The 22637-nt window shown below is 42.4% G+C and overlaps 2 protein-coding genes across 6 annotated transcripts in view; one reads left to right on the top strand and one right to left on the bottom strand.

The window, feature by feature from the left end:
* The window catches only part of ZNF75A (zinc finger protein 75A), a 60834-nt gene extending 43892 nt beyond the window's left edge, over nt 1-16942 (bottom strand). For 2 of the 5 annotated variants that reach the window (XM_075995017.1, XM_075995016.1), the window contains exons 1-8: nt 16663-16939; nt 13445-13964; nt 12050-12245; nt 11271-11362; nt 10869-10995; nt 9675-9766; nt 9235-9361; nt 7434-7544 (exon numbers count right to left, since the gene is read on the bottom strand). In XM_075995017.1, coding sequence (XP_075851132.1) covers nt 7434-7544; nt 9235-9361; nt 9675-9766; nt 10869-10995; nt 11271-11362; nt 12050-12245; nt 13445-13852 — 1153 coding nt within the window. In that variant the 5' untranslated portion in view covers nt 13853-13964; nt 16663-16939. The other 3 variants (XM_012743710.3, XM_012743711.3, XM_075995015.1) reach the window with 3 other exon arrangements.
* Nucleotides 16943-17103: 161 nt separating this feature from the next.
* Nucleotides 17104-22629, top strand: TIGD7 (tigger transposable element derived 7). Its single transcript, XM_012743714.3, has 2 exons — nt 17104-17234; nt 19418-22629. Exon 2 carries the CDS (start codon nt 20821-20823, stop codon nt 22462-22464), a length of 1644 nt encoding a protein of 547 aa, XP_012599168.1. The 5' UTR covers nt 17104-17234; nt 19418-20820; the 3' UTR covers nt 22465-22629.
* Nucleotides 22630-22637: the final 8 nt, after the last annotated feature.

Genomic DNA, 22637 nt, shown 5'->3' with positions numbered 1-22637 from the left:
TATTTTTAAACTAGCCATATGGCAAGGGATTAATCACCAGATTATATAGGAAGCTCAAACAACTGAATAGCAAAAAACCCAAATAATCCAATTTAAAAATGAGCAATGGATAGACATTGGAGCAATGGATAGACATTTCTCAAAAGAAGACATAAATCCACTCAGATTCTGGTTGTATATTTTTTAAAAAGATGGCTCAACATCACTAATCATAAGATAAATGCAAATTAAAACCACAATAAGACATCATCTCACCCCAGTTAAAATAGCTTTTATCAAAAACACAGGAAAGCCGGACGCGGTGGCTCACGCCTGTAATCCTAGCTCTCTGGGAGGCCGAGGCGGGCGGATTGCTCAAGGTCAGGAGTTCAAAACCAGCCTGAGCAAGAGCGAGACCCCGTCTCTACTATAAATAGAAAGAAATTAATTGGCCAACTGATATGTATATTAAAAAAAAATTAGCCGGGCATGGTGGCGCATGCCTGTAGTCCCAGCTACTCGGGAGGCTGAGGCAGAAGGATCTCTCGAGCCCAGGAGTTTGAGGTTGCTGTGAGCTAGGCTGACGCCACGGCAGTCACTCTAGCCTGGATAACAAAGCGAGACTCTGTCTCAAAAAAAAAAAAAAAAAAAAACACAGGAAAGATGCCATCTATGACACAAGAAAAAAATAATAAAAAATTTACAAAAAAAGAAAAAGAAAAATATTTTAAATTAAAAACAAAACAAAACAGGAAATAACATGCTAGCAAGAATGTGGAGAAAGGGGAAGCCTCATACACTATCTGAGACAATGTAAATTGGTGTAGCCACTATGGAAAAGCCAATCAGTTGACCAAATGGAAATGATACAAATATTATTTAAATTGTTTATTTAAACAATGTAAAGAAGCCTAGAAAATGCCCTATTTATCTAAAATCCAATATTCTGTAGAAGCAAAAACAAAACCCAAAATGTTTGTAAACATAAAATCCCTATACCTAAAACAATGCCTGGCACATAAAAAGTGCTCAATAAATATTTTCCATGACTGGGCACAGTTGCTCATGCCTGTAATCCCAGCACTTTGGGAGTCCGAGGAAGATTGAGCCCAGGAGTTCAAGGCTATAGTGAGGTATGATTGTACCATTGCAGTCTAGCCTGGGAGATAATGCAAGACCCTAGCTGTAAAAAAATAAAAATAAAAAGTAAAAAATATTTTCCCAATGTTGAATGAATAAATGACCATACAGAGTACATATCTTTCAAACAGTTTTGGGGAACTTGGGCTAGGTGCAGTGGTTCATGCCAGTAAGCCTAGCACTTGGGGAGGCCAAGGTAGGAGGATTGCTTGAGGTCAGGAGTTCAAGGCCATCCTGAGCAAGAGAGAGACCCCACCTCTACAAAAAAATAGAAAAATTAGCCAGGCCTGGTTGTATGTGTCCTGTAGTCTCACCTACTTAGGAGGCTGAAGCAGAAGGACTGTTTAAGTCCAGGAGTTGGAGGCTGCAGTGAGCTATTATAAGGCCAATGAACTCCAGCTTGGGTGATAGAGCAAGACCTTGCCTCATTAAAAAAAAAAAAAGTTTTAGGGAACAAACATCCTTAGGCAGAGAGAAGGACAAAACCAGTTTTTGTTAGCAGATTAATATAAGGTTCAATTTGGGCAATCATAGAAGGTAATAAATACACAATAGCTTATGGTACTAGGAATTCTGGTTGCAAAGAACTCTTGGTTGATAAAATATGGAAAGTATTAATATCAATTGGCCGTAAAGGATCATTCAAAACAGTTTGTACCACACTTTTTTTTTTTTTTTTGAGACAGAGTCTTGCTCTGTTGTCTGGTCTAGAGTGCAGTGGCATCATCATAGCTCATCACAACTTCAAACTCCTGGGGTCAAGTGATCCTACTGCCTCAGTCTCCCAAGTAGCTGCAACTACAGGCCTATGCCACCACACTCGGCTAATTTTTTCTATTTTTGGTAGAGACAAGGTCTCACTCTTGCTCAGGCTGGTCTCAAACTCCTGACCTCAAGCAATCCCCCCAACCCTCCCCCTCCCCAGCCCAGGCCTCCCAGACGACCACCCTTCTTGACTATCAGGGCACCCAGTGTTAAAACACAAAGTAATTACTTTAGAATAACTCCAGCAAGAGAAAGGGAAGGAATGGACACCAATAAAGGTCAAGGAGAGAAAAACTCATTAAGAGGAAACATGATAACAAATGAGGAAGAATGTAGAACAAAGATATTAAATTTCCAGGTAATTTTTCTTCTTAGAAGTTACCCAAATGTGATGGTCAAATGCCAATTAAAAAGAAATATAATCAAGCAGGAGTATTAAGAGAGGGGTGAATAATAATGAAATGCTTTGAATATTCATTTAAATATTATTTCAAGAAAAAGAAACTTAAAGCCAATGCAAGTAGGTAAATGAGAAACTCTTCTGAATGTACTTTGAGCTCCTAGGGAAATGCCCTATATATATTTGAGGGTAATTATTATTATTATTTTGTTCTTTAAGGCTCCAGGAAACCAACAATTAACTGATGCCACTGAACTCAATGAGCGAATCACTCTGGGGCTTGTTAAAAGTGCAACAGTAGATCATGTAGTTTCAAGTTATTAATGAGTTGCTCTAGTGATCATTACAGGCATCCATAATCCCTCTGGACCACCCTCATTATGAGGCATTTAGGATGCCTGGTGTTCTCATAAATGGAACCCCAGGGAGGAGGCCAAGAGGGTCCACTTGCAAAGCCATCTTGAGAAGTTGTTGGTCAAGTTTTGGTTACCCTCTGGGGGAGAGAAATGCAGATACCCTCTTCTCAATTAACCTTGTTCCTGGGGGAATGACGGCCTCCTCCGTGGAGTGGGAGCTCTTAGTCACAGATAGTTTAGGGCAGAAATTATCAAGAATTGCTTCTCTCTTACAAATTGAACTATTTATAAATGAATATTATACTGCCTGAGATTTGCCTTAAAATGCTCCAAAACAAATAACTCTCAAAACAAACAAAATACAAACAAACAAACAAAACCCTGGAGGGGATAAATGAAACAAGACTGACAAAATGTTCATAATTTTTGAGGCCCACAGGGGGTTCATCATACTATTCTTTATTTTTATGTATATTTGATAATTTCCATTTTTAAAAAGCTTTTAAATAGGCATATTTAAAGATTATTCATCTCCTATACATATTATTTTAAATCAGTTATTACTTTATACATTTATTACGATTCTTTCAAATACAACAGAAACCCCAATTCACACTGGCTTAAATAATAAAGGCATACAGATACAGGCTGCTGTCAAAATAAAAAAAAAATAATAATAATGGCAATACATATATTCATGTACCTACAAAGTTTCCAGAGCCTTTCTTGGCATCAGGTGATACTTGATCCTACAGCTCAGTGATGTAAGCAATGACTGAATTTCTATCATTCTGCTCTATCTCCTATGATGTTGGTTTCATCCTAATGCTCGCATCTCTCCTAATTTCAAGAAGACCATCTACAGTGACTGGGTTACGTGTTCCATCCAGCAAGAGCTGGATTTGTCTAGCATTTCTCGCAAAAGCCCTGATACAACCAGCTTAAGGTCATATGCTTAACCCTGAGCCATCATCTAACCGAGGAGGTAGAATCCTTCTCTAAGTAGATTAGGTCACATTCTCCACTCTTGGAAACCAGGATCAGGAACCTCTCAGATCTCCAAATGGAAATGGGTTGTTGGGAAGGAGGAAAGGTGAAATAGATGCTAGGAAGCAGCCAACAAATGTCCGTTACACTCCCTACATGTAAAGCTCCCAGAATAGAACAAGGGGCATTGAACCATATCTTCTAAAACTGCAACATAGGTGTGAAGCTGTGGCCAGAGATCAGGGACCTGGATGGTCTGTTGAGGTGGAAGATTTCCTTAAGGATAGTACCAGCAGTGTCTGGTGTGGATGGGAATGGGGGCGAGGATATAACATGCTTCATTTTTGTAGGTTTGCTGAGGGTAGGAAATGTTCCATTCTCATGGCAGATGTTGACAGTGGTGGGAGAGACTATGAGTGTGTGTGAGGGTAGGAAGTATATGAGTACTTTCTGTACTTTCTGTTCAACTTTTCCATAAATCTAAAATTGCTCTTAAAAGGTATTTAAAAAAAAAAAAAAGATTAACAACTTGTCTCAGCTTGGAGAGTAAGTGAACTGGTAAAGAGGAAAAGAGAGGGTTGTTTATGGGGTGAGTACAGCTGATGAAGGGCCTTGAGGCCAAACTAGGCAGCTAAACAAGCTTAACACGTGGGAACTGGGAAGCTGCTGAGGCTTTATGAATGGAAAAGTGGTGAGAGTGGCGTTTGCGGAAGATCAGTGAGTTTGTCACATAGAAATGAGTAGGGATTTTGAGGAATCTGCCTCCCCAAGGACACATCTCTGTCCAGCATTCCTGGTGTCTCTAGAGGCATTTGCCTCTTTAATGCAGTCAGTCAGCCTAACCTAACACTACGGAGCAGATGAAAGGGACAGAAACGCACACTGATTGTGCATCTACGGTAGGCCAGGACCTGTTTTAGGGTGCTTTGCTTTTTTTTTTTTTTTTTAAGACAGGGTATCATTCTGTTGCCCAGGCTAGGGTGCAGTGGCATAGGTCACTGCAGCCTCAAACTCCTGGGTTCAAGCACTCCTCCTGCCTCGGCCTCTCAAACAGCTAGGACTACAGGCATGTGCCACCCCATGCTTGGCTAATTATTATTATTTTTTTTAAAGAGATGTGGCCTTGTTATGTTGCCCAGGCTGGTCTCAAATTTGTGGCCTCAAGTGATCATCCTGCTTGGGCCTCCCAAAGTGCTAGGATTCCAGGAGTGAGCCACCACACCTGGACAAGTGCTTTACTTTCATCAATCCATCTAATCTCCGGAACAACCCTGAATTGAATGTTATCTCTATTTATAAAGATAATGGAGATTTATTTCAATAACCAATCAAAAAACAAGAATGTTTTATAAGCTAGGAAGAGATACAACACTATATTATCCACACTATTTGTGCAGGGATAACAAACTTATCTTGCTTATTCCTGCCATACCTGACTGAAGCTAAGCGACAGCTAACACACCCTCTTACAATGGGGTCTTAAGCCAGTACTTTGCACCTCTTTGAACATTAACTTCCTCATTCATAAAATAAAAGATTTGGAAGAGATAATTTCTTTAATCCCTTTCCTGATATACCTAAAAGCTCTAAGAATAACACACCTGAGTCACAGCTGAGGCTAAACAAGTAAGTTATAAGAAAATCCATAGCTATACAGACTTTCAACAGTCATCGAATTTATTACCTGAGGCTGCTGTTAAATGCTGTGCTGGAGAGAACAGAGATAGGTATAGCTTACAGTATAAGACAAAACAACATGGATGTGGATTTGCTAATCCTTGCCCAACACTCAGCATCAGTTTCCAAACCTCTCAAGAACCCAGTCTCTTACTGACTGGATGCCCAGGTCTCCATGCCATGAGCCACAGGATCCTGCGTGCAGCACATACACTCCAGTTCCCACACAAACCTGAGTCTCTTGTTCTCAATAACAAACAAAGGCTAAATTTAGAAGTAAACAAACAAAAACCTGAGATGATCCTGAACGCCCATTAATTTTCTTTGAGGCCTTGGGGAACTGCTAATTTTTATGGCTGCTTTATCCGACTGACACTGTGAGGTAAGGAAACAAGTCCAGTTTCTTTTATCGTAGAAAATTCTTCTTTATGTCTAATATATATTCCATGGGTACAAATTCCAACCAGTTTCCATATGATCTCATTAGAGATGTTTCCATTTTCCAAACACCACCAATCAAAGGCATAAAATAGTGCATTATTAGTTCATCTGGCAGATTTCCCAGTGGTAAAGGAAATATGATTTCATCAGTAAAAATTGTTACAAAAAGATTCAAGAGCAGAAGTTACTAAAAAGTTCAAGAAGGAACTCAAATGATTTCCAACTTTGTAAACAGTGTCCAATGACAAAAGAAATGAAGAAAATCCAATTTGGTTCTTGAAACCTGTACATTAGAATTCATTTCTGCTCCCCAACACTACTGAAATTGGTAAACCTACTACCCTGAAGAGAATGGTATGCAATTAAACAAACATGCATGTTATTGCTTTCTGTTTTGGAAGACCATGCTACAAATGTTACTACTGTACATGTTCAAGAGTGACTAGGAAGATCAATGCAAAACCAACAATATTTACTTCTATGGTCACAGAAGACTACTGATTGGCTGTATCTGCTACTTGTAACCAAATTTTCTATCTTTCCAGAGAGAATCCCAAAATGGCCTTTCCCCTTATTCAGAATTCTCCTAAAACCTCTCCTGCTAAGGAATTCCCTGACGGTTAAAAGTAAAAATAGTAAGTAGTACAACTACTAGTGTACCCCCTGCAGAGCCAATCTTGATTCCTTTCTGTGAAATACGACGTTTATACCCCCAAATTTTCCAATAATGAAAAATTCCTCATGCTTCATGATTTTTGTATTTTTTCATAAACTTTAGTGTTAAGCTGCATTTGGTGAATTTCTTCAGAATGAGGACACTGGACAAGCTTCCCTTCACAAGTGAAGTTTCTGGTGTCTAAGAAGGCTTGACCGCCTGCTGAAGTTTCTCCTGCATATGTTACAGGTATAAGGCTGCTCACCCGTGTGAGTTCTCCGGTGTTTAATGAGGTGGGAGTTCTGACTGAATTTTTTTCCACATTCATGACATGTAAAGGGCTTTTCTCCTGTGTGAGTTCTTTGGTGTGTGTGTAGATTTGTATTTTGACTGAAGCTTTTCCCACACCATGAACATTTATATGGTTTTATTCCTTGGTGTGTTGTTAAGTGCTTATTAAGATCTGAACTCCATCTAAATCTCTTATCACATTGTTGACATTTATAGGGTTTCTCTTCAGTGTGAATTCTTTGGTGCTTAATAAGGTCAGAGCTAACTCTGAAGGTTTTCCCACATTCCTGACATTTAAATGGCTTCTCTCCTGCACAGCTTTTCTTGTGAAGATCCATAAGTTTCAGCAGCTCTTGTTTCCAGGTTGAAAGTTTCTTTCTTTTCTTCGCTGGAAAATCTCGGCGCCATTTCCCCACTCTGTGCATATCACCATGATTTTCTTTGCCTGTTGTTTTCTGGGAAATTTTCACTTTGGTCTTTTTTGGTACTATGCCTACTGGCACTTGTATTTCCAAGTCAGAAAGAGACATAGGCTGATGATTTTCAGTGTCACGTTTGAGCTTTAACCCTGCTAGAATAAATATAAGAATCAGCTATGTGTATCCCAGAACCAGAAAATCACAGGAATGGAAAGAAAACTTCAATGATCAATTTTAAAACAGAGGAGTAGAATCTTAAAACGTTAAGCCCTTGTAAAGGCTCATATCAAGGCACGTTTCTCTTCTTCCCGTGGTGTCTTTACCTGTAGAGGACTCGCCAGCACTGTCCTTCAACTCCAGGGATACTTGAACCCACGGTTCTTCCCCATGCTCTAGACAGGAGATCACTTTAGGTTTGGGAAGCACAAATAATGCTGTGAAATGGACAAAATGAGGTCAAGGACTGGTAACTTAACAGTGAATTAGTACACAAATTCCTGACTATTTCAGGAAACCAAAGGACATTGTTATAGTTTGTTACCCCAAATGGTTAAATCGATAGAATTTACAATCTAGTATGATATTTACGCTATACTGTACTTATGAGTAGATGTGCAAAGTAGAGACTAAGAAATAAACCTAAGGTGGATCAATGAAGAGGATACAGGGAACAGGAATCCAGCACATATTCTCCCTCTTCTGCACTAAGAATACCCCATCTTCAACCAATGGTGAACCAAGCACCAGAGGTTATGGGGAATATAGGCTGGTCCTATTAACTCTTTAGGCTTCATCCTATATTAGATCAGTGATAGCAGAGCCAATAGGTTCAGTATCATAGGCACAAGTGATAGATCTATCATTATTAGTTAGTTTTTACTTTGCTTTTATTTATTTAGTCCCAGGCCCTGAACTAGGATAGATTTTTAATATTCCTATAGATCCCCAGCTCACATGCAGGTAGAGGAAACAGACTCTAAATACAGATGACCAGGTATGGGACTGTTTGTCATTCATTCACATTCATTCATTCAATAAATATGTACAGAGTGGCTATGGTGTGCTAAGCACTGACCTATGGGCTGGGAATATAGTGGTGAAGATGACAAAGTACCCTGATTTCATGGAGCTTACGTTCTAGTAGGAGAGTGAGACAATTCATCAATAAACAAACAAAATAATGTCAGGAAGTGATAAGTGTGTTGAAGAAAACTGAACTGGTAAAAGAGCATCACAAAATTCCACTCCTGTGAAGCTATTTTAGATAAGATTATGCGGAAGGCCTCTGTGAGAAAGACATATTTCAGCAGAGACCTGAAAGTGAGAATTTCACTATGTGGTAGAAAAGTGTGGCAGGGAGAAGAAAAGGGAAAGCAGAAATGAGCATGGTAAGTTCCAGTAACAGCAAGACAACCAGCATGGCTAAAGAGGAACTGAGCAAGGGCACAAAGGTGAACAGGAACCAGATCCTGGAGGGTCCGGAGGTCTTGGTAAGAAGTTTGGATTTTTTCTGAAAGTAAGTGACCACAGATTTTTGAAGCAAGGAAATACCATGATCTGATTAGGTTTTTAAAAGATCACTCTGGCTGCTGTGCAGAAAACAGACTGTGGGGCAAGAGTAAGAGGCAGGGGTATCAGTTAGAAAGCTACTAAAGTAGACCTGGTTTGAGATGACTCTGGCTTAGGCCAGGATGCTAACAGTGCAAGAAGCTGAGACATTGTTGGACTCAGGGTATGTCAGAGTGGAGCTAAGAGAACTTGCTAAGGGATTAATAGTGGGGTATGAGAGCACGATCAGATTAAAGGATGACTACATTTTCTGCCCTGAACAATAGGATACTGGTGGTGCCCTTTACTGAGATGGGAAAGACATGGCAGAGCAGGTTTGGGGACAAGAGCAGGTTAGGGATCAAGAATTCTACCCAGGATAAGGAATGAGCATGTGCACATGGAAAAGGCTTCCCAGGTGACCTGGATATACTACCTTCTCCCTCCCCCAACACCATCTAGTTGAGAACCAACCAGCTACTAGAACAGTAAGACCCTCTCACAGGGGTTCATTCTCAGCACACTGAACAAGATAGATCACTCAACTTCTACACAAAGGGAAGGGAGAATCTTTACCTAGAGAGATGATAGTCTCATAGTTTTCCTGCATTACATCATTGTAGAGGGTCTTCTGAGTGGGATCCAGTAACTCCCATTCTTCCTGGGAAAAATACATGGCCACTTCTTCAAATGTCAACAAGCTCTAAAGAAGAGAATTGACTTCAGCTCAGAACTTGCCACTGCAGAAGCAGCCCGACCACCTGGCTATGAACTGCATGCTAGGTCAGACTCTGAAGAAATGACCAGTACATGATGTTTATAAAAAGTTAGAAGGCAGAGAGGAAGGAGCCAAGGGATCAGCAAAAAGCCTGGGAAGGACTCAGTTCCCCCTGGGCCAAGCCTAATTGTCTAGGATAGAACCTCTGGGGCTAAGATGCCTCAGGGAACCTGCTGGGCAGTGTAGGTCTTGGGCAGCAGGGAAAGGTAGGTAAGGTCTGCTGAAAAGCACAGCTCACCTGGGACTCAGGCAAGAGGAGCTCAGGTACCACTGTCCAGTCTTTGGTGTTTGTCTGCTCAGGAAAGACTAGAATTTGTTGAGCAGGCACAGCTGTGGGTGGAAAAGAGCCAGAGGAAATTTCTTGTTTCTGTCTATGAACATCCTGAGCTCATTTCTAAAATACAGAAGATACTAATTCTCTCAGTAAGGATGGGACACCTTTATAAGAGTGTGGGAGGGGACTAGAAGTGGCTTTCTAATTATAAATTAGAACCAACTAACTACCAGCCCCTAGAACCAGTTCCCTAGATGACTGTCCTGATTTCAAGAATGAAGTTAAAAACAGTATTTTTTTCCCTTGCATGACATAAATTGTTCTATTTGGGCAAAACTTAGAGATGTTTGAAAATGAAGTACTCAGGAACTCCAATGTGCCAAATAAAGGCAACAGGAGGGTAGAAATAAATTTGACAAGTTCAAATAATAGCAAGAAGACTGTGGCTACAGAGGAATGAGCAAGGGCCAAGGGGTGTGAGTAGCAGATGAGGGTGGAGGGTCCTCGGCCCTTGGAAAGGAGATTAGATTTCTTTCTGAATATGGTTAAGAACTGACTGCAGGCTTCTGAAGAAAGGAAATACCATGATCTGATTAGGTTTTTAAAAGATCACTCTGGCTGCTGTGTAGAAAACAGATGGTGTGAGGGCAAGAATAGAGGCAGGGGTGCCAGTTAGAAAGCTATTAAACTAGACCTGGTTTGAGATGACTCTGGCTTAGGCCAGGATGCTAACAGTGCAAGAAGCTGAGACATTGTTGGACTCAGGGTATGTCAAAGTGGAGCTAAGAGAACTTGCTAAGGGATTAATAGTGGGGTATGAGAGCACGATCAGATTAAAGGATGACTACATTTTCTGCCCTGAACAATAGGATACTGGTGGTGCCCTTTACTGAGATGGGAAAGACATGGCAGAGCAGGTTTGGGGACAAGAGCAGGTTAGGGATCAAGAATTCTACCCAGGATAAGGAATGAGCATGTGCACATGGAAAAGGCTTCCCAGGTGACCTGGATATACTACCTTCTCCCTCCCCCAACACCATCTAGTTGAGAACCAACCAGCTACTGGAACAGTAAGACCCTCTCACAGGGGTTCATTCTCAGCACACTGAACAAGATAGATCACTCAACTTCTACACAAAGGGAAGGGAGGATCTTTACCTAGAGAGATGATAGTCTCATAGTTTTCCTGCATTACATCATTGTAGAGGGTCTTCTGAGTGGGATCCAGTAACTCCCATTCTTCCTGGGAAAAATACATGGCCACTTCTTCAAATGTCAACAAGCTCTAAAGAAGAGAATTGACTTCAGCTCAGAACTTGCCACTGCAGAAGCAGCCCGACCACCTGGCTATGAACTGCATGCTAGGTCAGACTCTGAAGAAATGACCAGTACATGATGTTTATAAAAAGTTAGAAGGCAGAGAGGAAGGAGCCAAGGGATCAGCAAACAGCCTGGGAGAGACCCAGTTCCCCAGGGGAGAACACACGGGCTAACAAACCTCTCTAAGAATCACGAGCAACAGGGAAAGGCCGCCCTGAACTGCTGGAAAGCACAGCTCACCTGGGACTCAGGCAAGAGGAGCTCAGGTACCACTGTCCAGTCTTTGGTGTTTGTCTGCTCAGGAAAGGCTAGAATCTGTTGAGCAGGCACAGCTGTGGGTAGAAAAGAGCCAGAGGAAATCTCTCATTTCTATGAACATCCTGATGGGACACTGTGTGTTGTGTGTGATGCCACAAGTGCCCTCCTCATAAATAAGAACCAAGTATCTACCAGCCCCTAGAACCAGCTGCCCAGTTGACAGTTTCTTCAGTTTTCATGAGAAATAAAAAAAACATACCTTTTTATGTTTCTCATGATATATATTTTTCTGAGTTAGACAAAAATTAAAAGTATTTTAAAATGAAGTACTCAGGGACTCCAGTGTATGGTAGGAGATGAAGTTTTTTTTTTTATTTTTTTTTTCCTGGTACACAATTGTTTTCACATTCTGCAACTAATAACCCATTTCTGATCCCAAATACTTCTTTATTTCATGATGAGGTAGCCCCAAGCTTTCCAACTCCATCTCTTTCCCTCCTCTCCATTTTTCTCTCAGGAACAGAGTTCATAGTGTTATTACCAGAGTTCTGTGGTTTAGGTATTTCTGTACCTTAGGCCAACCTCCAGCTTCACCCACAATTGGTATATTCTACTGCTACCTGCAGGACATCTTAACTGCTATTGTGGCTGCTTTTACAAATCCATAGAGCTGGGTACCCAAAAAATGCCCATGACATGTTGGCTGAACTAATTATTTGTCACAGCTCCCAGGAGAAGGAAATTATCATGAAGCTCCTTACCCCTTTCATACACAGGCTCAGTTTCTTTATGTGTATTCCTGTTCAGCTGTTCTTGTAGACCCTGGCATGTATTCCAAAATTCTTCATCCTGGGAATCGCTCACTGGATGGGACTCTGCTGGCTCTGACCTGAAGCCTGGGGCCTCTGCTGTTTCTCCCAACAGCACTGTCTCCTTTCCCAGCTCATGGACTGCAACCTAGAAATAATCCCCATCCTCATTACTACAAGACTTTCGGTTTGGTGGGGGGAAGGGAGAAGGTAGAAGGAGGAAAAGATATACAGCCAACATTGTGGGAAGTGTGAGAAAGTAAAGGAAATGACAAAGGGCTTTAAAGAGAAATTAGGCCATCAATGTTTCATTAACTATCTATACATCTGAGAAAAACATAGTAAAAGGATAAAAGCTGTGGCTACTGCCAGTCCTCCAATACAGCAGCCTCTTCACTGCATACAGTCCCGCTCAAGCTACTAGCAGGGTTGGGCACGCCGCCAATTCTCATGCTGCCTTATCAGGCCTTCTATCTTGACTTAGATCCCCACTTTAGTGCTTTTCTGTCTTTTAAGTTCTTCTAAGAATTAAAGAAATAAAAAAATTTTCCTCTCAGCCATTATTTTCCCTATGGCCAGGAAGGGTTTCACAGAGAATGAGGATAGAATAGAGAAAAAAGGGGCAGGAAGAGTGGCTCCAACCAACCTCTAAATGATTTTGACACCAAACATATGTCCTGCCCTGTATTCTTCACAGCAGGCCCAAGGCCAGCAGGTGTTGCCATCTGCCCAAGGGCATACCCTCACTCCCTACTTGTCAGCAAAGCCAAAAACCAAACATTAAGGGAGGGCAGTAGAGGCTCTTATCTATTAAAGGGAGGGCACTACCTCTTGGCGTCTTTTCCTCATTATTCTGCTAGGATTTTTCTTTTCCAAATCTTTGTTTCCCTTTTTTCTTTCTTTTTCTCTTCCTTTGCAGTCTTCCCCTAGCTGTTTTATTTCTCACTCTCTTTAATGTCCTTGCTCTCCTTTGGTCTCTAAGTATACTCCCCTTTTTGGATCTGCCCTCTCCTACCTGACACTTTGTTGCCTTCTAATTCTGTTTGTAAGAAATCAAGTCCTGTCTCCTTGGCCAAACCAGACTAGGCCCATCACCCTCAATTCACCCTGGCTCCAAAGACAGCAAAAAGCTACACTTTTTCTAAAGCCAGCAAAGTCTATCACAATTTCTGAAACCTATGGACTGACTTTCCTGTGGGCTTGTAGCTTTGAGTGCCACCTTAACAGTCCTAAAGAAAGAACAAAATGGTGACATAATCCATCTCATTTCTCAATTAACTGCCCTCACCCTCACTATATCCACCTTCATCCTATTGCACTGTATATGACAGGAATCTTTCTTCTCACCCCATTCCTTGTTTGCCCAGATTCCCTCTGCAAGTGTTCTACCAGGTCCACAGCCTCCTCAATGCTCTGTGGATGGTGCTTCTGCATCTGAGTCTGTGTTTCCCTGGGGAGAATAGTCAGGAACTGCTCTAGCACCAACAGTTCTAATATCTGCTCTTTTGAGTGGATCTCTGGCCTCAGCCAAAGATGGCATAATTCTTGAAGTTGACTGACAGCCTCACGTGGTCCAGCTGCTTCATGATAGTGGAAATTCCGGAAGTGCCAGCAAGGTCTCTTGAGATCAAGACTGTCTGTGTGTGTAGATTTTTTACTGTGACTGGAGCTCACTCTCACAGGCTCTTTGGTCTCCCACAGAGCCTTGATCTCTGGGTCCAAATACTCAGCCACCTTCAGATCCACCATCATCATTTTGCTCTAGGAAGTTTTGCTCGTGTGTCAGACACCCAACTGGTGCCACCTTTAACAACTGAGGTCCCGTCTGGTCTGGTAAAAAATAAATAAGATCTTCTTCCTAAAGGCACTGGGGGCAAAAGAAGTGTACATGTCAGTAACAAAGTCACATGAACCTTATTACTTGCTAGAGAAAAATGAACAGAAAAGATCCTGTCCTTCCCTTCCCTTCAAAATCAACTACCAAGGCCGGGCGCGGTGGCTCACGCCTGTAATCCTAGCACTTTGGGAGGCCGAGGCGGGCGGATTGCTCAAGGTCAGGAGTTCGAAACCAGCCTGAGCGAGACCCCGTCTCTACCAAAAATAGAAAGAAATTAATTGACCAACTAAAAATATATATACAAAAAATTAGCCGGGCATGGTGGCGCATGCCTGTAGTCCCAGCTACTCGGGAGGCTGAGACAGTAGGATCTCTGAGCCCAGGAGATTGAGGTTGCTGTGAGCCAGGCTGATGCCACGGCACTCACTCTAGCCTGGGCAACAAAGTGAGACTCTGTCTCAAAAAAAAAAAAAAAAAAAATCAACTACCAGGCCCTTTGTTTCTCTTCTCTTCTATTATTCACCTGAAGCACAGCACAGCTGAGAGAAGACAAATTCCAGTTGATGACTTTGCCCTTTAAAAAAAACAAAACAAAACAAGCCGGGCGCGGTGGCTCACGCCTGTAATCCTAGCACTCTGGGAGGCTGAGGTGGGCGGATTGCTTGAGGTCAGGAGTTCGAAACCAGCCTGAGCAAGAGCAAGACCCCGTCTCTACTATAAAAAAATAGAAAGAAATTAATTGGCCAACTAATATATATAGAAAATTAGCCAGGCATGGTGGCACATGTCTGTAGTCCCAGCTACTCGGGAGGCTGAGGCAGAAGGATTGCTTGAGCCCAGGAGTTTGAGGTTGCTGTGAGCTAGGCTGACGCCACGGCACTCACTCTAGCCTGGTCAACAAGCGAGACTCTGTCTCAAAAAAACAAAACAGGCCGGGCGCGGTGGCTCACGCCTGTAATCCTAGCACTTTGGGAGGCCGAGGCGGGTGGATTGCTCAAGGTCAGGAGTTCGAAACCAGCCTGAGCGAGAGCGAGACCCTGTCTCTACCAAAAATAGAAAGAAAGTAATTGACCAACTAAAAATATATATATACAAAAAATTAGCTGGGCATGGTGGCGCATGCCTGTAGTCCCAGCTACTCGGGAGGCTGAGGCAGGAGGATCGCTGAGCCCCGGAGATTGAGGTTGCTGTGAGCTAGGCTGACGCCACGGCACTCACTCTAGCCTGGGCAACAAAGTGAGACTCTGTCTCAAAAAAAAAACAAAAAAAAAAAAACCAGAAAACAATTCAAGAAAGGCTGGTATGTAAGAAAACTGGCACCCACTGGCTGAAAGGAGCTTTGGGGATTACCCAAAGATTTCACTGGTGTGCCTCCTATTCCACTATCCCCATAAGGGAAGAGTAGGAGAAAATAAGACTAGAAAAACATTCTGAGTTTCTTTTAAATTTTAATAGATCACCCCAGTCTCTGTCTTTAGTAAGGGGGTACAACTTCTATGACTCTTCATCCTCTTGTGAAGATGGAAGCCTTCACTTCAAAAAGCACTTGATATTATCTTTTCCACAGTATGAATACTGGCAGGAGACCTGAGACAGTGAGCCCAAAGTACAGCAGTCCTCCTTATCTATGGGGCATATGTTCCAAGATGTTTGGCAGATGCCTAAACCTCAAATAGCAGACCACATATACATTGTTTTTTCCATGGATACACACCTACAATAAGGATTTATTTATAAATTAGGCACAGCAAGAGATTAACAATACTCACAAAACAAAAAATTAAAACAATATACTGTAATAAAAGTTATTTAAAACTCATGGATTGTTTATCTCTGGAATTTTGCATTTAATATTTTCGGACAGTAGTTGACCATGGATAACTGAAACGACTGATTGGGGGTGTCTACTACAGAAGGAAGGTCATTTGGGGGAAAAATAGCCTATTCTTCTCAGAAAGTGTCTCTCAACTAAGCAAGTAGATGCTTATACTCTTCCCTGCAAGACGTACAAAGGGCACTAAGCAGATGATTTATGCAAAATTTCTGTTTACTTGACCTGGAAAAAATTACAGCTGGGCTTTGTTTACAAAAACATCAAGTCGTTAAAAGGCAACAATGAGTCGGTGATGATTCAGGTGATCCTTCTGCTGACTTTGTACTTCTTCAAAGGCCATTAAGACCTTAAGTGGGGCTGAGGATGGTCTTGTAAGCCTCACTTTCCCTGCGGTGAGCCAGAAACAGCACCGAAATTCTACCTAGGATGCCACCAGTATTCAAAGAAATAGCTGGCTCTTTGCTGCCCACCGCGGCTCCGGAGGCACGGGGGCAGTTCCTGTGTTTCTGCACCAGCATTAGGCAGAACTGACCTGTCCGCCTGTAGTAACACAGCCACAGAAACGCCAGCGGGAGCTGGACAGCGTCTCCGGGCGCAGCGGTAGACACTACTGCCCGCCCCCACTGGGATTCGCCACCGCCTCGGTCTGCGACGGGCGCGCCCGCGGGCACGGGGCAGGCGCGCAGTGTCCGAGCGAGCTCCAGCCGCCGCCCGCGCAGCAGCCGCGCGACGGGACGCGAGAACAGCTTCCGGAGCCCGCCCGCGGCCCTGCCTCCGGCCCGGGCCGCCGCCCGCGGAAGATGGCTGCCTCCCCCCGCCCTTCTGGAAGCGGCCGCTACCGCTCGGGGGACTCCGGAGCCGAAGCCCAAGGGGAAGCAGCTTCTCGGTTATTACCTCGGACAGGTCGGCTTCCGTGGAGGCCCCTTCCAGCCTTCTCAGGCTCAGATGCGAGCCGCCACCGCCACTCTGAGGAGCGCAGCTGTCCGCCCCGCACCACTCGGAGGCGGGTGTGGCGAGGCGCGCGGCAGCCAGCGTTGGGGACGGAGGCCTGGCACCGCCGGCGTCCACACAGCCCCTCTCGGCCCCTGAGGGACGGGAGCCCGGCCCTACGCACCTCAGTCGCGGTGGAGAGCCCGCGCGCAGACCGGAAGCGGAAGTGACGCGTTGCCGAGGGCTTCGCGTAGTCCGGCCGGGTGGATGCCCGCCCCTAGCGCAGGAGCCGGTCCGGCCGCGGTGGCGAGTGCTCTTGCCTTCCTCTCTCCCTCCGCGGGGAACCAGCCGCTAGCCCGGCACGGCCGCGGAGGCGAGTCTTCGGGCCCGCTGAAGCCTAGAAGGCCCCGCACCGGCTCGTCGCGTGGGTGTCGCTGTGTCGTGTCCCCACTGTGGGAGGCGTCGCGCGTCCCCATCTTTCCTGCGTGACTTTCGGGGGCTGGCCGGCGGCGTCTGGTCACCGGGAGCCTCGCCCGGTAAGGGTCGCCGCCCGGGTGTCGAGGGGCTGCCTCCCCACTGAGCGCGCCGCTCCCCGGCTTCCTGCGGCCCAGCCGTCCGAGCTTGAGCTGCCTTTGCTGGGTTCGTCGCAGCCTCCTCGAGGAAGACGCACTTTTGCCCCGGTCAGCCCAGTCGCTAGATCAGGAACTATGGCCCCTGAGGGATTTGCACCGTTTCTGGGTCGTCTGGCGCATTTCTCACAACTATTATGTTTATTTTTCTTGTGTGTTTTTAACGTGTGAATAGGTTCCATTTATATTGCTCCTTGACAGAGAAATTGAGACCTCAGGAGTGACTTGCTCAGAGTCACATAGTCCACCTACCAGTGGCAGCTGCTAAACTGGAATGTAGCTCTCTTGTAATATCTTCTGCCTTTTCCACTACCGTATGCTTCCCTGGAAGATGGGAATCTTGTTTTCATCTTGTATCTCTTGCAGTGTCTAGCATAGTCACTTGGGTAAGATAGGCATTCTATAAGTATTTCCTGAATAGTTATAAGAATCTGAGTATTTGCGGTTGTCAGTGATCTCCAGATTATTAATTTCTTTGTAATGTTAGCCTATACTAGTCAAGGATTTTAAAGTTTACTATGTATAGCCAGGGCTATGGAGTAAGACATCTTTGTCCTTAAGCAATCTAATAAAAGGACTGAAGCAGTTTCACGAATATCTGTAACACAAGGTAGTAATAAAACATCAGCTGAACACTGTGAGAACTCCAAGGAATAAAAGTTGATTTTGAGTTGGGGAAAATTATAAAAGACCTTGAGAAATTTTGCCCACAGCAGGAAGTGGGGATACATTTCAGACACATGGGAGGGTAAGAGCAAAGGCTTGAAAGCTGAAATGATCTGTAGTACGTTTTTACTGAGTTGGGCTACATTTATTTAGAGGAAGAGTTTAAAAAATTAGAAAATAAGTTCATGTGGACCTTATACTGGAGTCCTTTGAATGGGAATGAGATTACGTTTAAGAAAGTAAATCTCAAACCACCATTGAGGGTTTTTGATGGAACTTCTTTCTAGGGCAGTTCATCTGAGGTAAGTTTAAGGTGAGAACGAAGATCAGAGGCCATTACCAAGCCATTATGCTATTTTTGCTTTTGGATAGATGGTAACATACTTCTCCAAGGCATAGATCTTGATCCTTTCTAAGTAAGAGAAAGAGACTAAAAAGAGACAATAATAATGAACATCTGCCTAAGTCACTTGCATATGTGTCAAAGCAGGTTCATTAGAATCATGATTTCCTTAGACTGTCAGTCAGGTTGAGACTTAATTTCTTCAAAAGTAATTATTGTTCCCAGTCTCTTAGAACTAATGGACAGTAATGTCCTTGACAGTGAGAGTCTCATCATCTGGCCCAATGCTGAGCATATAATTAGAATTAAGTTGAATAAATGAAGTCTGGCCAGCAATGCCCTTGGTTGTCACTGACAGACCTAATTCATAACATAGGTAGAGAGTTGGTTGAAGGGAGAAGGAAGTAGGAAAAGAGACCCTGTGGAAAGAAGCAGCAAGACACACATTGTGAGTAGGGAAGGAGGCACTGATGATTTTCATTGTGTGGTTTGGGCCAGAGTTGCATATTCTTACTGTGGAGCCCACAAAAATTCCCTGAGTCTTTCCTTTTGCTTCATCTCCCCACTTGGGCACTTTCAGAAGTGATGAATGTACAGCTGAGAAACAAGGAAAGCAAATACACTGAATTAATTCTGAGAGACCCACACAATTATCCAGTGCACTGAATATTTTTGCTGGGTGACTGGCTGGAGTTAATGGTGCTACTACTGGCTTAAAAATACTTTTTTCTTCTTTTTCCATTCATAAAAGTTACCTTTAATAATTGCCTTAGTAAAAACTGCCTGTATTATAAAACTGCTTGATCTTAGCCTGTCACTGGCTCTATCCCTTAATTACTATCATATTCTTTCATGATCTTTTCAGTGCCCCATAACCCAAACCTGCCATTTCTTGCAATAAATGTTAGAGGAAAACCAATGGTGTGACTCTTCTGGGTTCCTAGATGAGAGACTTGACAATACTCTATGTATTAATAGTTGGGGAATGAATGGGGCTGTCAGGCTTTGCCCTAAAGAAGACAAAGAATAACTGAGATAATCATTTTCCTCATTTCTCTGACATACTTTTCTTTCTTCATAGCACCTGGAATGGATAAAAGTGGCAGTTTTTGTTTCTTCCCATGAGATTGTGTATCTGGAATGAGAACCATGAAATTAATCGAAACTAGGACATTTCTAAGGACCTGGAATGGCTTTGAGCAGCAACAGGAGGACCTCAAAGGAATATTTGAGAGCACAGAGCAATAGAAGAGTTTTCTAAGAGAAGGATTTATGGGAAAGAATTGATCAGAAACACCAGTATAGAAACCTATTAGATTTCTTCAGGCTGTGGAAAAATTGAGTCTTGGTTCAAATTAAGTAAAATATACACTGAAGAGAAATAAAAGTTCAAACATGAAAAGTATGTTACTGAAATCCCTAAGATAAATTTAGGAAAACAAATGAAGACAGATCTTTTAAATTTTGAAAGTATGGTAAAATATTTGTAAAATTTTGGGGCTCATTTCTAAGAATTGCCATGATTCTGAAACTTGTTAATATTTCAAATAGAGAATAGTTTCAGTGAAAAATGACACTCAAGAATACATCACATTTACCCAAGGAAGAAGATTTAAGAGTGGAAAAATGCCACTAACAAATATATTAAATTGTTTATGTACTTAGAAATTACCTTAGCAAATATAAGAGGCACTCAGGTTAAAGCTTAGTCTGTGAGAATGCTATAGTGAATGCAGTAAAAGTTGGATTTCATTCATATGTACAACAGAAACTACTTTCTTTTCAAGATTCTATATGACTGTTCCCAAATTCCAGCCCTCCAGACACCCCAATTCAGTGTCCTTGCAGCTTGTAGTCTTTATCCAGGTAGATGAACTGCTACCCAGTGAACAAACACTACATACAGAGCAATATGAGTACCATTTTTTTTCTGGCAGTGTGGTAAAATCAGGTCTTCTTGGAAGGAGAGAAGCCATACATCTCTGCTATACAAGGTTACTCTGTTCTTGCCTTTAAGTCGTTTACACTCCCTTCTTTTCACGCATCACTTTTTATTGAGACTAATCCTACCTTGGACTCTTCTTGTGGGCACATCTCACTGAATGCCTCTTCTCTTCATTTTGTCTCTTTTCCTCTATAGTTAGGGAAAATGTGCAGGTATCTCTGTCATTCCTGACTGGGGCTGCTATATTTGTCAAGGGAGAAGAGAAGGAGCAGGGAGATTCCGAAAACTGATCATTCATGTCTTTCAGTAGTAACAGCCAGACAGGACTTTGGCAATGGCAACTTTCTGAGTACGTAAGACCTTTACCTCCAGACTAGCTCTTCAGTACTGATAATCCCTTTCAACCTATTAGCCACCAGTACAAATCCCTGTGCCTTCTGGGGCTTTGAGCTAGTTTTTTGTTTTTTAAAACATTTTTTTCCAATACAGTAAGGGTTTTTCCTTTGTTTTCTCCTGTTGGTTATTCAAAATCATTCAGTATGAATAAGAGAGGGAAATACACAACACTGAATTTGGAGGAGAAAATGAAGGTTCTAAGTAGGATTGAAGCTGGACGATCACTTAAAAGTGTAATGGATGAATTTGGAATCAGTAAATCAACATTTTATGACATTAAAAAGAATAAGAAATTGATTTTGGACTTCGTACTGAAGCAGGACATGCCATTAGTAGGGGCTGAGAAGAGAAAGAGGACAACGGGAGCCAAATATGGCGATGTAGATGATGCAGTCTACATGTGGTACCAACAGAAACGCTCAGCTGGTGTCCCTGTTAGAGGCGTGGAGCTTCAGGCTGCTGCCGAGAGATTTGCACAGTGTTTTGGGCGAACAGACTTCAAAGCAAGCACTGGTTGGCTTTTCAGATTTCGAAACAGGCATGCAATTGGGAACCGAAAAGTATGTGGCGAACAAGTCCTAAGTTCAGCTTCTGAAAATGTTGAGCCATTTCGACAAAAACTGTCCATGATAATCAAAGAAGAGAAACTGCGTCTGGCTCAGCTATACAGTGGGGATGAGACTGACCTCTTTTGGAAGTCAATGCCAGAAAATACTCAGGCAAGTAGAAAAGATATCTGCCTGCCAGGGAAGAAAATAAACAAAGAACGGTTGTCTGCCCTTTTATGTGCAAATGCAGATGGAACTCATAAGTTAAAATCAATCATTATTGGAAAATCAAACCTCCCCAAAAGTGTGAAAGAGGAAACAAGTACATTACCAGTGATATATAAATCTAGTAAAGATGTTTGGTTCACCAGAGAATTGTTTTCAGAATGGTTTTTTCAAAACTTTGTACCTGAGGTCCGGCATTTCCAGCTTAATGTTCTAAGATTCCATGAAGAGGATGTCAGGGCCTTGTTACTTCTGGACAATTCCCCAGCTCACCCTTCCCCTGAATCACTAATTAGTGAGGATGGTCGGATAAAATGCATGTTCTTTCCCCATAACACTTCAACCTTGATTCAACCAATGAATCAAGGTGTGATCTTGAGCTGCAAACGACTTTATAGATGGAAGCAACTTGAAGAGAGTCTTGTAATTTTTGAAGAAAGTGAGGATGAGCAAGATAAAGGAGAAAAAGGAGTTTCTAAAATTAAAATCTACAATGTAAAAAGTGCAATTTTTAACTGGGCAAAAAGCTGGGATGAAATAAAACAAATAACCATAGCAAATGCATGGGAAAATCTTCTTTGCAAAAAGGAACCAGAATATGATCTTCAAGGCCTAGAAGATGGGGATTATAGAGAAATTCTTGAAAAATGTGGAGAATTAGAAACCAAGCTGGATGATGATAGGATGTGGTTAAATGGAGATGATAAAGAAAAGGGGTGTCCCCCAGAAACAAAAGGTGGGATTACCAAAGTTGTTCTAAAAGGAGGAGCTGAGAAGCAGACTGAATTTAAATTATCTTCTGTTAGAGAAAGTTTGGACTACCTTCTTGATTTTGTTGATGCCACACCTGAATTTCAAAGGTTCCATTTCACACTGAAAGAGATGCAACAAGAAATAGTGAAGAAACAATTCCAGAGTAGAACCCATTCAAGAATTGGTAGCTTTTTGAAACCTAGGCCTCATAATATTAAGGATTCCTTCAATGGGCCTTCAACTTCTGGTTCTAGTAATTAGATTTTGTGTTTAGAGATTTTTGCAGTTGTATAATAATATATGATATAGGCCTGTTGTGAATTGTCATGTTTTATCAACTGACATTATTTTGCATATCAATGCCCATTTATATATTGGTTATAAAATATACAGTTTGAAAATAATAAATTTGCTTCTTTAAATTTATTTTTCAA

This window comes from Microcebus murinus, chromosome 19 (genome assembly GCF_040939455.1).
Source record: "Microcebus murinus isolate Inina chromosome 19, M.murinus_Inina_mat1.0, whole genome shotgun sequence".
Taxonomy (NCBI): domain Eukaryota; kingdom Metazoa; phylum Chordata; class Mammalia; order Primates; family Cheirogaleidae; genus Microcebus; species Microcebus murinus.
The sequence above is the reverse complement of the archived record's forward strand: the minus strand, read 5'-3'. Positions and strand labels throughout refer to the sequence as shown.